The sequence below is a fragment of the Castor canadensis genome, chromosome X (assembly GCF_047511655.1).
Source record: "Castor canadensis chromosome X, mCasCan1.hap1v2, whole genome shotgun sequence".
Lineage (NCBI taxonomy): Eukaryota > Metazoa > Chordata > Mammalia > Rodentia > Castoridae > Castor > Castor canadensis.
Genome location: NC_133405.1, coordinates 129,951,054 through 129,967,069, shown reverse-complemented (window position 1 = coordinate 129,967,069; position 16,016 = coordinate 129,951,054). Strand labels below are relative to the sequence as shown.

The following is a 16,016-nucleotide window of genomic DNA, read 5'->3' as shown; positions in this document are numbered from 1 at the left end:
AGGCTTGGGAAACCAGAAAAATGTTTCATCCAGTCTCTGAAACTGGAAACTCTAGATGAGCAAGTCCCAGAGGGAAGAATGTGATAAGCACAGTTGTAGATGTGTTGAGTTTAAGGTATCCATGGGACTGCCAATCACAAGGGACTTTCTACTGATTGGCACTATCTCTTATTCCTTTTCTCATTTTGTTTTAAATATTAAATGGTATAGTATAGCATTTATTGGCTATTCCTTTATAAAACTGCCAAAGACCAGAGACCATTGTCTTATTCTTCTCTTTGTCCCCACAAAACTCTCTGAGGAGGAGAGCAACGTTTAACATTTCCCACCAACACTCAGCTTGTCACTCTAAACATCCAGTTTGGAAGGAAATGCCCCTCATACAGCCTCGTCCTCATTACCTCATCATTGCTCATGAGCTTAACTTATGTTATGTCAGGTAACTTAGAGAAGCACACGGATGACCACGATGGGACTGGAAAAAATCAGTTTGTGCCAGGAAGACTTTTATACTCAGTTCTACATGTAGAAATGCAGCTTCCATATAAAATGTGGAAAAAATTGTCATGAAGCACTTAAAGACCTTGCAGCTCATAAAACAAAAGAATGTAAGAACTAGATTAAACAATGAAATCTGCAACAAAATATTATCTGACAACAAAATATGAGTGACATCGAGATTCTAACATTTTATTTTTGTAAGTTGAAAAAGGATATAAGATAAAAAAGATAAAGCTTAATCTGTGACTTTTAAATACATTATCAAAAGGCATTTAATTTGATGACTGCTCAATTAAAATAGTGATTGGCTTAGGGTATTGAATTAGGAGTGGTTTTTTATTCTGTTAAAATTTTTTCTTTATCATGTTTTACAACAAAGGTTTCTTTTTAATGTCTACATCAAATTTTTGAGAGATTCTTGTCTGAATGTTCACATGTTGGGGGTATAGGTTGAAAAGAGAGGAGTAACCTGAATGGGAGAATATAGACATGGATGGGACTACACCTGTCAACCCTACAGTCCAGAAGATAATGTCTGCCTAGGTGTTAACAGATGCACGTGGCTTGACAGACCTAAGTGTGCAGGAGTGATACTCACATGTGCGCCATTTTCCAGCAAGGCTTTGGCACAGGCCACATGACCTCCAAGGCAAGCCTCATGAAGAGAAGAAACGCGATTAATTGTCACAAGGTTCACATTGACACCCTATAATTTGGAAAGAAGAGAGTTGCATTAGTCACAGCAATGAAAGCAATGTTGTTCAACAGGTTTCTGAAGTTTTCACCATCTGTGGGTACAATATTAGCACCAGATGGAAAGGAGTAAAAGTCATGACCCCGAGAGTCTAAACACAGCATGACAGCTCAGACTCATTTGTTGAACAAATGTTTATTCAGTATTCTGGGACAGACAACCTGGGTCTTCAAAATTTATGACATGAAGTCTCTGTGCTCCAAGAGCCCAATGTGGAGGCAGAAATGAAAAAACAAAAGAGGAAGCAAATTCCTATACTGGAAGCATGTTCAAATTTCAGTTGGGAGCATGGGGTATCATTGAGTCTGGCTTAGGGAGTATGAAAAAAAATTTTCACAAATGTGATAGTATTTAGTTGAGACTTGAAGCATAGAAACTCCTTAGCTGGGAAGACAAGGAAAGAGCAGGCCATTGGGAGGGAACAGAATATGCAAATGCAAGAAGTGGGGCAGGGCCACAGTTGGATTGTTGGTTCTTTCTGGATCAGGAAGAGCCCACAGAAAGCGGAAGTGGGAGAATGGGGAGGTTGAAGAGGACAGCAAGCTAGAGATGGATCGTGAAAGGCTTTGATTTCCAAACAGGGAGTGCATGTCTTCTAGGGACTGAGATACCTATAGGTCTGTTGGGCTGTAGAAGGTCTGGAGCTAATAGATTAGCCATTTTAGAAGAAGCACACTGGAAGCAACAGCATGGAGAGCTGGCAGCAGGGGCGGGGATGTGAGACCGAAGCAAGGAGCACCACAGAGCCCTTGCTAGGCCAGTATGAGCTTGCTGTGGACAAGAACAACAATGGCTATAAAGGAGGGAGTGATGGCATGCAAAGAGGTTCAGGAAATAGAATTGGGTCTGGAACTGGATGACTCCTGGGCCTGAGAGTAGCAAGTTCAGGGATGGTGGCATGGGTCAAGTGGTAGAGCACCTGCGCCTGGCTAGCAAGTGCAAGACCCTGACCTGAGTGCAAACTGCAGTCCCGCTAAAAAAAAAAATAGTAGCAAGTTCAGTAGTGAGTGCTTCTTACAGTCTAACAGTCACATGCTGTGTAGTAGTATCACTGCTTTGGACAAGACACCACTGTATAGAGAGGTCTCTGAAGTTCCAGGGTCTGAGGCCAGAGGGAGTCTCCTAACCCTCATTTCCTTCCAGAAATTACTGTCACCACCATGTCATAGCCCATCCCACCATACTACCATGTTCCACCTTCCTTGTCCTTGGGTCCATGTGACAAATGACAAAGTCAGCCTAGCTGCTGGACAACTCTGACTTCATACCCTGATTTTAACAACGTGGTTCTTTCCCCTGTGACTACCACTTTCTATCTGGAAAGGAATTAGGTCCCTGGTCTGTCCTCCTTGACAAATCCACTTTTGATGTCTTGCCTTATAACTGACCAGCTGAAATCTTCCAAAATCTAATGCCATAAACCAGAACCCCAAACTCCAGCCTAGTATTTACTGTGTCCTGGTAGATCTCCGTAGTGCCAGCTGCATCCCTGCTGTGGCCAGCAAATGGGACTTCCCTCTATTGTCTGTCCTTTCATCATAGGGTCCTTCTCTTCCTCCTGGATCCTGTGCATTTTCATGTCCTGCATATGATGTATTCCTTTATAGAGCTGTGCTACATATTTCAAATTGGGTATCATAGCTGGAAAAGTCTTTTCCATTTTCTTTCCCCGTATATGATTTCCTCTTAAAAAATGAAGACTTAGGGCAAACTTGTTCAATATACACTGTACATAACCACGGAATTATTAAAATGAGCTCCCTCTGTACTATCAATGTATGCTAACAAAAAAAATGTAAGAAAGAAATGAAGACTTAAAAAGTCTAGTCCACAAGGTGGCAACATAGTGCTAGGGAAAAAAAAAATCTCAGAATCTTTGGAATTGGAGAAATGTAATGCTGGACGGGCCTGAATGAATGACCATCAAAAGAGAATCATCTTCACTGTGCATGAAAAAATAGAGAAGCTGAAAGTACAAATTATACCTACGACTTGAGGCTCCCCAGCTGTCGGTGGCAGCCAGCACGATCACTGCGGAGCTCCTGCAGCTCAGTTTAATGCTTTACTCAAATTCACTCAAGGTGGTTTAATGTTTTACTCACATTTACCACATTATCTAAATGGAAAATACAGTTTTCAAAAGTAGAATATACTTTTGACTAGTGTGAAGGGTGAAGAACTGGGAATGTAGCAAGAAAAAGTTGAACTTTTCTATGGAATACCCTATATATTTCACCCTACTGATACCAACATACTATGAGTAGAGTTAAAAAATAAAGTGCTAAAGTGCAACATGGGGTTCTGGAACAGAAGGACACTAGTGGAAATACTGATGAAACCCAAAGAATCTGCAGTTCAGTTAATGGTATTGTGTCAATGCTAATTTCTTCTTTTTGATAAATGAACCATGCTATATGCAAGACGTGAACATGAGGGCAAGTTGAGTGAAGGGCACATTGGGAACGCTGATAGTTTTCTTCTTGAAAACTATCCTAAAATAGTTTATAAAAATATTAATAAAATTATTGAGTGGGGAGGCTGAGAGGGAGGAGGTAGATACAAGATTTTTTATTATGTACCTTTTTATTTCATTTTAATTTTTGAACTATATGAATATGTTGTGTATTTTAAAAAATCAAATCAGACAAAATTTAAATTGTTTAAAATAAATGATCAAGTTATAAAATCATATACAAAGCCCATCATTGCTGACAGTACTGTTTTCCTTTTGCCTCTACTTACTTTCTTTTATAATTTTTTTTGCAGAGCTGAGGATCAAACCCAGGGTGTCTCACATGCTGTCTACTTACTTTCTTGAGAAATACAACAACTCATAAAAAAGAAAGGGGAAAAAAGCCACGCATGCACAAAAAGAACAGTTCACCAAGATGTTTAAATTCAGACTGGTGAGGAATTAAAATATGATTAAGTGATAGCTAGGATGTGGAAAAAGATATAATGACTCACTTTCTCTGTACACATGTAGACTCCAAAATAAATAAAGCAAATGGAGTGTGTACTTTCTTTCATTCATTTCACAAATATTTACTGGGCTGCTACTCATTATTAAGGTTACAAATATGGTAACCTTAATAACTAAGACATTAATAAATCTTCCCTAAGGGGCAGGATTTATCTGTTTGTCAACCTATTTTAATGTTTGCTCATTAAATAGTTTATCATTATCAGATGATGTCCAGTTGCTAACACTGTATTGCTTTTATAATAATTTTCCCCCTGAGTGTGAGGTGGACTTATTGCCTCACTTCTAGTAAGTGAAATATGGCAGAAGACAGGATATGTCATTTCAGAGATTAGGTGTTTTTTTTTTTTTAATCTGCGACTTCCTTTTTAGGCACTCTCTCTGGTGAAAACCAGCTGCTGTCTTACAACACCAACCATGTGGAGAGCCCACGTGGCAAGGAATCAAGGTTTGCCAACAAGTATAAGTGAGATTGAAAGTAGATCCTCCCACAGTTGAACTATGAGATGACTGCAGCTCTGGCTGACACTTTACAGCCTGGGAGCTGCTCCCTGACCCACAGAAACTTCAAGAATCTAAGTGTTTGTTGGCTTTGCCACTATGTTTTGAGATAATTTGTTACACAGCAATAACTAACAAATGGGACTTCAGGACTCATGTCACTAATGTACACTGGGAGAATGAAGTGAGCTAAGGCAACAAATTTGAAGGCATCCTTCATGATCCCTCAAAGAGAAACTGTCTATGAGGTAAAGGAAGGCCCAGAAGGGGAAGGAGGGAACTAGGCAGAAAAGTAGGCATTTCCTCAGGAAAGGAGAAGGAAGAGGAACAAAAGATGAGGTGCAATCTGACATATATGCCTGGAATGGCAATGCTGGGACCTGACTGAGGCAAGCTGATAAACAGTGATGCTTGATCATAGCGTAAGTACAAAGGATCAGGCCTTCAGTTTACTTACTTGTGCAATTAAAGTTTTAAGGGCCAATAAGCGTCCCTGGGCCGCAGCTTCGTGAAGTGGGGATCTATCAGCCCAGCAGTCTGAAACACAAACCACATTCAAAGTCAAGGTCTGTCTGGAGACTTCTTCCTCTAGCTTGTTTATGCTGCCCACACATTTTGAGGAGAGGTTTTAGGGAAGAAGAGGAAATTGGGTATCATGTATCAGGCTTTCTTGTCAACTGCTTTCAGGGTGACAAGCTACTGAGTGTAAGTCCATTAGTTTGGTGGTGTGTGTGGAGATGGGCACAGTTAATCTCTTTGGCTGTTGAAGGTCAGTTTTAAACAAGATTTAGTTCAATAAAATAGTGCCCAGCAATTGGTCCCAATGGCTCTAAATAAGGTAAAGTGAAGAATAAAACAGGTCAATAGCTTCTGCATTTTCATCCTTCCCTTGCCTCCCTCCCACCCTCATCCATACCCCCAAAGATTCAACAGCCTGTATACTAGGGAAGAGACTCTAAGAAATCAAGGAAAATATTTTCCCTAAATTCTTAGAGTAGTTGTCTCTGTTTCATTTAATAAACAAAGTGTATCTATTTTAATACACAATGTCATTTTTTTCCTTATACAGGTTTGGGTGTGATGGCTGTCCATGAGGCCAGCAGAGCTAGCTGCCTGAGTTCAAGCCCTATTTTGACCATTCTCCCTGGCAAAATCAGCATGTTGCCAAAATTTCCTTATCTATAAAGTGGAGATACAGTAATCTAGTATTTGCCAAGTGCTTTGGTCTCTAAGAAGGCCAAATACATTCATGACATTAAGTGCTCAAGACCATTTATGATGAATAAATATTTGGTAGGGCAGGGCTCTAAGGAACAGACTCAGAACAGTTTTATGAATGCATTTTTCTTGTACTTGGCTTCCGCTTGATCAAGACTGCCTGGCTTAAATGGGCATTTGAGAAGTAGCCCTCTCTTAAAAATGCTGAAGGGCAATCATTTGTTCTGTAAGAAAACCTATTCCAGTCTGAAAATTTAGGGCAATTTTCAAATTATGACCATGCTCTTTGTACACTGAATAGAATAGAATATGATTTGGATTTAACACAAAGTGTCCCCCCACTTTGTCAACCTCTTCTAGGTGATCTGATGGTGGTACGCAGTCAGGTTTTCCACATCTGAAAACTTGGCAAAAAAAAAATTCCACCGAAATTAGAAGTGTGTGAATATGAAATAACATAGGGTCTCAAGGAAACAGTGAACTTTTCCAATGGATGACAGCCAGAGCTATAGCATTTCAATAATTCCCCTATCAACATTGAAACCCAATGTACCCCTTTGAGTTACAAAAATAGAGAAAGCTGGAATGAACTCTACAAGGTTGGGTTGATACTGAAGCAATTGGTATAAAAATATATGATTTCAATATATCTGGACATAAAAGTCAATTTAGATGTACAGCATACATGTGCACATATATGCATTTTTTTAGCACTGTGCACAGAGAAAATCTAAAACAATGGCTGATCCCAGGCTTGAGACAGAAAAAGTATAAGTCGGGCCTCAAATATCTTACCAAAAAGGAAAGAGTGAGGAATGTCAAAAAGACGTAAAGGCTGACTTGAAGGGGTTTCCACTGGCCAAATGAGGAACAACTTAAGGATCAAAATAAACAATGAGACTAAGAATACAGAAAATGCTCTGATATAAAACTGTAAGTTCCTCACTGATACAAGTAAATGTGAAGAAGAGAAACTGCTTCCTCATAATAGACCAACAACTTAGAAATGCAGAAGACATAATAGAATCAATCTCAAATTATGGTCCCACAAACATAATTACTAATTATAAAGGGAACGGGGTAATTTAACAGTGGAATAAAATTGAAGAAACCACCTTGCCCAGGTGATCATATTGGAACAAATTGGTACCAGGTGCCATCTAATTGAATGCAATGATCCACATCATGTACCATCAGAGAGAACACAACGTGAAGAACATGCATCACTTCTGTGATATTCCTGCCCCCAAAGTATACTGACTCTGACCCTGAGGACACTGTGCACCAACTCAAACTGAAGAACCATTCTTAAAAATAACTGGCTTGTAACCAATTGAAGGAGGGACTGAGGAACTGTTCCTGATTGAAGGAGGAAGACAAGACACAACATCTAAAGGCAACATTTGACCTCAGATGGAATCTAAGGATATACATAAACAGTTGGTAAATGTGAATGAGCTCTCTGGGCAAAGAGAAGTGTACACTCTTCGTACTGCTCTTGTAACTTTTCTGTCAACTGAAATTAGTTCCAAATAATAGATAGAAAATTTTATAATCCTGCATACCTGATATGAATGTGTAATATTTCTATAGCAAAGAAAAACATTAAATTTTAATACAAGCTGGGTACAGTGGATCACATCTGTAGTCCTAGCTACTTGGGAGGCTGAGAATAAGGAGAATTGTGGTCCGAGGCTAGTCTGGACAAATAGTTTGCGAGACCCCATCTCCAAAATAACCAGAGAAAAACGAACTGGAGGTGTGGCTCAAGAAGTAGAGTGCCTGCGTCCTACTCCCACCAAAAAAATTTATATGAATATACATTGTGTTTGCTTCTCCACTTGTTTCTGAGTTGGTTAAAAATTGAGGAGTGGAATATTTGTAAAATTCTTTGAACATTTATTTGCATGAACTGGAAATAATGAAATATTATAAAATAATCCTTGATTAGTCAGCCTTGGGTTCCCTTTAATACTCCACCATCTCATTCAATGGGAAGAGTGTGCTTCAGACACATTAGAAATGAACACAGGTATTGGAATTGGGACAATAGCGTTTACCCTAGGCTGGCAGCTCAGCATCCCGACCAACAACGGAAGAAGAAAATCCTCAGCTCTGACTTTGTCACTTTGTCATTCTAACAACAGCTAGTCAACCTGAGTCACCTGGAAGTACTTCAGGATAAGCATCTACAATCTGAAAATCAAAATCCAAAATACTCCAACATCTGAGACTTTGAGCAAGTGCTGACATGACCCCACAAGTGGAAAACTCTATACTAGGAAACTTTGCTTCATGCTCCAAATTATTTAAAATGTTATATAAAATTACCTCCAGTCTATGTGTATAAGGTATATAAGAAACATAAGTGAATTTTGTGTTTAGGGTGGAATTCCATCCCCAAAATATTTCATTATGTATATGCAAATATCCCCCAAAGGTATCTGCAAATCCAAAATACTTCTGGTTCCAAGCATTTCATATAAGGGATACTCAAAACCCGTATAGGTATTCTATTCAAACACAAAAACAAAACTTAAATGGCAACTTGCTTTTCAGTATAAAATGGTTTTATTATTTCTAAAATTTGCCTCCATGCAGGATGTGATGACCCCCCTTTCTTGCTGGGAAGCAAGAACCTTAACCACATCTCTCATCCAATTTCAGACTCTCTAGCAACTTAAGACTGTTACTCATCAGCCTTAAGACCCAACATTTATATACAACATGGATATACCTCCAAAGCCTAATGTTGAGTCAAAGAAGTCAGACATAAAACATTTGCTATGTGATATTGTTCTGCAAAGAAGAGGAGGGCAAACTCACCTTAGGTGTCAGAAGCCAAAAGCAACTGGAGGAGGGATGGGGGCTGACAGGATTTGGGCATAGTGGGAGCCATGCTGACAATACACGGTCTCTTGCTCTTGAGTGCTGCTCCTTGACTGTGTTCACTTTATGCTTATTTATCCAGCTGTCCTGTAAGGACCTGTGTACTTCTTTGTATTTATGTCGTATTTCCATAACGAGTTTAAAAAAGTACTCAGCCCACTCCCAGGGTAGGATAGGGCTTTGTTTTTAATTGGTCCAAGAAGATGGAGGCCCAAGGACAACATGTTCTTCACATGCCTCCCACTTCTTCCTTCTAAGTGCCAGCTCCTCTGGTGCTTTGAGGGTGGGAAGAAGCAAGAGGAGCAGAGAAGATGTCTCCCCAGATAACTGGAAAAGGAAATCAGTCCTACAGGCTTCTCTCTAGGTCTGAGTCTTCCACACCCAGACTCACTCCTAAGCAACTTTCTTACCCATTTGCATTTGACCACATCTCCTAATGTTCTCCCATCAATACACCATCCTCTGATACCTTCAACCCCATACTTCTGAGGTCACGGTGGCAAACCTGTGGTGCCATCTTCCACTGAGCCAAGAAAGACGGAAGGATGGCTGTTCTGGGCTCCTTTCTCACCACACCTCTGCTTTCCAATACCCCCCTCCCCATATACCAATTGAGTAGCATAGCAGGACAAGTCAGCATGTCACTTGCCTAAGCAGATTTCCAACTTAAGAGCTGAAATACCAGGCCCTACTCATTTCAGGTGCCCCTTATCTAAACTTGTATTTCTCTTGGAGCTCCTTGACTTTCAAGAGAGGTAGGGAGAATTTTGCTTTATAAAAAAGAACAGAATGTTCAACAACCATTTTGCTACACATGAAGAGGACTTGTGGTTAGTATCAGAAGTAGGACTGAAAGCCAAGTTTTGGGACTTCAGAAAATAGCTTGCTCTGATTGGTTTCTAAATTCTGCCCATCATGATGGTAGACTTATTTGTCTTGGGAGGCTCTGACATCCACTTTCTGCTTATAATGTAAAATAAATCAACTGAATTCCCAAATGGAAACAAAATCATTCTCAAGGAAGTAACCCTTCCAGTCCCATTGTTTCCCACCACTTACTTCAAAGGATCTTGAAGAGTTTTCAGAATCAGTTTCCTGAAAATGCCCAGTGGGTGGGTCTCCTGCTTTTCTAGTCTTGTTCCCAACACAGTCTCTCACTCTTATCATTCTTTAGATTGTGTGTGTGTGTGTGTGTGTGTGTGTGTGTGTGTGTGGTATTGGAGTTTGAACTCAAGCTTGCTAGGCAGGCACTCTACCACTTAAGCCATTCCACCAGCCCTCACTCTTATCATTCTTTTTTTGCAAATTGGAATTAATTGTGAGAAATTAAGGACAAAAGTTATTTGGCAGGTTGGGAATTTTTCCATTCCTTTCAGGAAATATACAACTAAGCTCTCCAAGTAAATGAATACTTAAGTAGGACTCAATCATTCTCTTCTGATGCAATCTATTTTTACTTATTTGGCAGACTGCCTGAGTCACAGGGTTGCAAACACTTTATGAAGATAGTTTACTCTACAAGTATGTTTACTTGTTCCTGATGAGGTGTACAGAAAATGTTCAACTACTTTTCATTTCTCTCTTTAAATTTTTCTCAGAATGTGATTTATCTATCTAGTTCTCAGATTCTTTGAATAACAATTTTGTGACAACTCCTAAAAGTATATGTTCTGATAACAAAATTGGTTCATATGAAATATAGTTAAGTTCCAAGTGTTCAAGATAAAACAAATTCTTTTTAAATTTCTAAACAATTTTACCTTGTCTAATTTCAATAAGAATTTGAGATTCCTGGTTTATATTCTACAAGACCATCTGACTGGTCCTGGGTATACATGGAACAATCTTCATTCTCTTTATTCAAGTTCTACAATCATATGAAGCAACATGTCCCATGGCATTATCAAAGAGAAGAAAATTCATACAGAACTTCAGTTTGAACCAAAATCAAGGTAAGAGCCTAGCAGAATTAATATTTTAAGGAATGCAAAGGTAAATGGGAAAAACCTATAATAAAATTTCTGATAAATATAAAATATTAAAATAAAATGGAGTTAAAGTGAATATTCTCTAGAACATCCAGTTCTGGCTGGGAGATAAAGCTTGGTCAACGAACTATGATAGACAAAATGATTATGTTAAAAACAGAGCTCCTTTGAACCCATTAAGGGCAGGAGATAAAGGTGACAGGTGAGGAGACAGAGATCCTGCCAGAAACTAGTTATACCAATGTGGAAATAGCCAGCAGGCACCTGAGATATCTAACCACTCAGAGGCTGGTTAGGCCAAGACTTAAGAAAACAACCAGCAGAACTACGTACGAGCAGAAGGCTAGGTAGAGGTTTTGGCAAAGATGGGACAAAGGCGAAAAACATCCTACTGGAATGGAAAGGACAGGACAAAGAAGTCAGGATGATAAGTCAGGCAGAGGTGTAGCTGTCAAGTTAAGGCCAGCCTCTTGAGTTTAGAACAAAGACAAGTGATGAGTGTAATACTTAGAAATAGATTGGATCTTTTAAACTTCACTTAAAAGAGTATTTTTTTAAAAAATAGGGCACTGTAGCTCTACAGTTTTTGTCTGCAATTGCAAAATCCCACAAATTCTGAAAACCAAGCTTTTCCCCAACTTTTACGAATATACCTTTGGCAACAAAACATGGCCAGGACTCAGGCTAAGGAATTTATTATTTTTATTTGTATTGTCATTTAGGGTAAATATGTCTGTACACTGTGTAATTTTTTACTGAATTCTAAAACATGTCTGGGCCAAGGGTTGTGGGTAACAGATTACATCAGCCTATATCTACATCTTATTTTTAATCAGTTTTGATGAGCATGTGAAGGTACTAGATATAGCTTTGTATAAATTAGCAAAGGTTGAAAAATCATACAACATACCTCTCTAAAGAAATATAGTCCCTGCAGAGATATCTGTGGTCTGACTGGGTGGTGATCTATTGATCCATCTAGTGCTGTAGACAGAACACCAAGGACCAAGGACAATGCTTCAAACTTATAAATATATATTATTGACAAATATAGAGAGAAACTTGAAAGATTAAAACTATTAACAGTTAACCACAGCTTAACTCAACTCTGAAGAGTCATACACAAATATAATAGTTTAAATCACAATGATATATCAAATAATTAGCCTATAATACAAAATCCTAAGAAAAAAACTTTTGAAGAGATTTTACTACCAAAGAAAATGACATTTAATGACAGATGTGATATCAAGTGAAGCTTCCAAGCAAAAGAGTGTGTAGGACCTCAGAAAGACGAAACTCTATCCTATCTGATTTTTTTTTCATTTTTCTTTTATTATTCATATGTGCATACAAGGCTTGGTTCATTTCTCCCCCCTGCCCCCACCCCCTCCCTTACCACCCACTCCACCCCCTCCCTCTCCCCCCACCCCCAATACCCAGCAGAAACTATTTTGCCCTTATCTCTAATTTTGTTGTAGAGAGAGTATAAGCAATAATAGGAAGGAACAAGGGTTTTTGCTGGTTGAGATAAGGATAGCTATACAGGGCATTGACTCACATTGATTTCCTGTGCGTGGGTGTTACCTTCTAGGTTAATTCTTTTTGATCTCACCTTTTCTCTAGTACCTGTTCCCCTTTTCCTATTGACCTCAGTTGCTTTAAGGTATCTGCTTTAGTTTCTCTGCGTTAAGGGCAACAAATGCTAGCTAATTTTTTAGGTGTCTTACCTATCCTCACCCCTTCCTTGTGTGTTCTCGCTTTTATCATGTGCTCATTGCCCTCCCCTTGTTTTTGACATTGCTGACAATAATTTACAGGAATGGAATATGTTAGCAGAATCAAGAAATTTAACCTTGAGCTGAGAATTTTGTAAGTCAATTAGCTAATTTACTGACTAAATGTCATAGATATTTCCCAATAACATTTGTCTGACTGATGAACTACAAAGACGACTTCCGGTTTATGTCTAACATTTTCACAAAATTTTGTTCTTGATTTTTAATACACCTTTAAATATATAATATGCCACTGCTAACAGTGTCAAAAGAACAACTGCTGTTAGACTCATGTAAAAACTACTGGTTCTGGCATGTTAGTACCACATTATTATAGAAAGACTTATCAAATCTGTATATACTGTCAATCATATATATTGGGGGCATGTGGACATGTACACATAAACATATATATATGAGAAAGAAATTAAAACTGAGACGTTAACATGCACTATTTACCATCTCTGCCTCCTGGTAACAATAACTGAAAATAATTCTTGACCTTATAACACAATGTCACTTGCAAATTAAGTAAGTATTATCTTAGAAACTGGAACAAGTAAAGATATTTGAGGTAGAGAGCAAATATATATAAGAGATTTCAATTTTGGCTCAAAACTTAAATTTGAATCATGCTTAAATGGGTTTTGACTACCTCAAACCCTTTTGAGACTGTAGTACAACAAGGACCACAAAGATAGGAATCATAAAGAGAAGCAATGAGAGAAAACCTTTTTAAACACTGCCAATTTTGACTTTGTTGGACTTTACCTAATTTAAACCATGAGGATGATACATCTATAAGAACATCCAAATTATTAGTGAAAATCATAAAGTCTCAGCCAAATTTAAAAGTTAAGTTAGAAAATAGGTCTCTAGATCATGCTTAACTTGAAATTAAAGAGAAGTATTATTTTTTTTTCACCAAAGTAACATACCTCCCTGAAATGTGTGACAAATGTAATCTCCAAAAGAAATCTCTTTCCACAGTCCAGGCCTTCTCACATTTTCTGAAATTTCAAAATTCTTCTCCCTTTCCCCAGTTAATTGAAGCATTCTGATGCTTCGTCTTTGGAGGTCTTATTTCTTTGGACAAGACCGCTGATGTCTAGTGTTGTCCAAGTTGTCTAGTGTATTGAAATCACAAAGCATAAGTCTATTTTGAAAGAGAATCCTGGATGCAAATTGAAATAGATACTAGATAAAGAATGATGTAATCCTGGAACCCTTGCAAACACTAAAAATACATAGGGAAATTCTGAACTGTGTTTATGAATAAATACTCCTCTATTAAGCAGCAATCCCAACAGTGACAGCGATATCTGATTAATTTACTTTTGTAGCAGCTCACTATAATTAAGGTGAATTGGCTCTTAAAAGAAATGTAAACTAATCTCTATAAAGTATAAAACATGAAGATGTTTTACCCAAATCTTGGCATTTTATAACCCTTGCTTGTGGTGCTCTGCATGGTGCCATGTGGTACAAATTAGTTGAGTGGAGTTTTTTTCCTGACAATGACAAGTAGTTAATCAATTCCATTTGCAAATGACAGCACAAAAATGTATATATAACATGCCACACTGAATGCTTTAAATAAAATTTATTGCTCATTCTATTTCCTGGGGGAACCTGTCTTTTTAGAATGTTCTTTAATGTTAGTTTGGCTAAAATATTAAAGAAAATAATGCTATATAAGCAATTCTTTTGGCCAACAGAAAGGAGGTTTCTCAAAATACTCTTAAAAGCCACTATTCTACTTACTTCTTAAGTTATAGCTGTTACTAGATCCACTAACTTACAAAAACAAAGTTGAAAATCCTTCACAAACTGGGATAGTCAACACCATTTGCTACTTTAAATGATAGGTAATTACCCATTCAAAACCAAAGTATAAAGAAAATCTGCCTTCTAGAAATAGTACTCTCATATGAATTATCTAGGAGGATTTTTTTAAAGTATTGGGAATAAATTCACGTATTTTACCTGAAATTCCACCATAGATCTCTTCTGCTATTCTAGCTGCTTCTTTTCTATTTCCTTTGACGATATAGAAATGGGTTAGGAGAGCCAAAAAAACTTTAATTAAAAGCTTGAAGAAAAAAAAGGTAGCAAACATTGTAATAAAAATGTTTTTGAAGCCATAGAAAACAGGACCATCTTCCATTTTGGCTTATGCTCTGTATAGTTTCCTGGGACTGCAAATTTTCACTGAGTTATAATTGGCATCATATGACATCTATTTTAAACCTTGTAGCACTCGGTGCTCCTATTACCGAGAATGTAGTTTGTAGGTTCTAATCTAACTCTGATTTGGCAACTGTGTGGGCTGACATTCATGACAGTGTTAAATAGAATAACTTCCTTCTAACCAGAAACACTCAGTAGTTCTAAACTATATTATTTAGTATTTTCCAACAAACAGGATTCACATCCTAACCTTTTTTTTTCCTTCCTAAATTCCTATTATTGGATATTACATGTTAGAAGTCGGGGTTGGAAAGATAAAGGAAACTTCTCCAACCTCATAAGAACAAAATAAATTCTTTGGCATTCATATAAAGAATTATGGATATACACTACATTCTTAGTGGGAAATATTATTCCTGGGAACATTTCATTTATTCTTCATTCTGAGATTTATTGGGGATTAAGCCCAAATCCAACATATTGCCAGCTAAAAAAGGACTATTTAAAGCAGAATTTAATAAAATACTAGATGCCTCTCCAAGTGAAAGTGTTCTGGAGGCTATCCTTGATCAGGAAAGAACCATAGTGAAATGGATGAAAGAGATGCCCTAGATTCTAGATGAAGTCACCAAAGATTCCACAAATCAATACCTTCCCTAGTTGGACAATATTCTCTGACCAGCTGACCAACGTAAGTGAATTGATTTTTTAAAAATCTTCCTCATCAATCCATGTCTCTTCTTTCATTCTTGGCTATATTATATTTTCTATTTCCAAAAACCTATTGAAAATATAGGCCAAAATAAAATTGTAAGAGCAGATTAAATACATCTTAATGATTTATGTAAAAATATAGGCATTTCTCCTAGCACTCAGGCAAATTAGAATGACTACCTCTAAAACAACTGTTTCACTCCACTGTTAAGAAGACTGACACATGAGAATAACAACGTTGAGCCAGGAGATACAGTTCATTCATTTCACTGTATTATAGCACTATAAAGACTTTCAGTTGTTTCTACTCTTGAGGAACAGATATTAACAGAGAAAGTGTCTTTATCAAACCTAGTTTATCTGGTAGAATGCCAATGTAGGAAAATACATGAATACATGGATCTTAACTATTTTCATTATCTTTCTTCAGTTGTACTCTACGCAAGCGACTATTCACTCATTTCAGACCAGTTAATATATATCGCATTATTATTCAATCT

At 37.7% G+C, this 16,016-nt stretch overlaps 1 protein-coding gene across 3 annotated transcripts in view; it reads right to left on the bottom strand.

Annotated features, from left to right (window-relative positions):
* The window catches only part of Asb11 (ankyrin repeat and SOCS box containing 11), a 35,495-nt gene extending 19,855 nt beyond the window's left edge, over positions 1-15,640 (bottom strand). For 2 of the 3 annotated variants that reach the window (XM_074064256.1, XM_074064255.1), the window contains exons 1-3: positions 14,599-15,640; positions 5,197-5,276; positions 1,100-1,207 (exon numbers count right to left, since the gene is read on the bottom strand). In XM_074064256.1, the coding sequence (XP_073920357.1) occupies positions 1,100-1,207; positions 5,197-5,276; positions 14,599-14,779 (369 nt within the window). In that variant the 5' untranslated portion in view covers positions 14,780-15,640. Of the gene's footprint in view, positions 1-1,099; positions 1,208-5,196; positions 5,277-13,550; positions 13,948-14,598 lie in introns of those variants that run through there. The other variant, XM_074064257.1, reaches the window with a different exon arrangement.
* Positions 15,641-16,016: the final 376 nt, after the last annotated feature.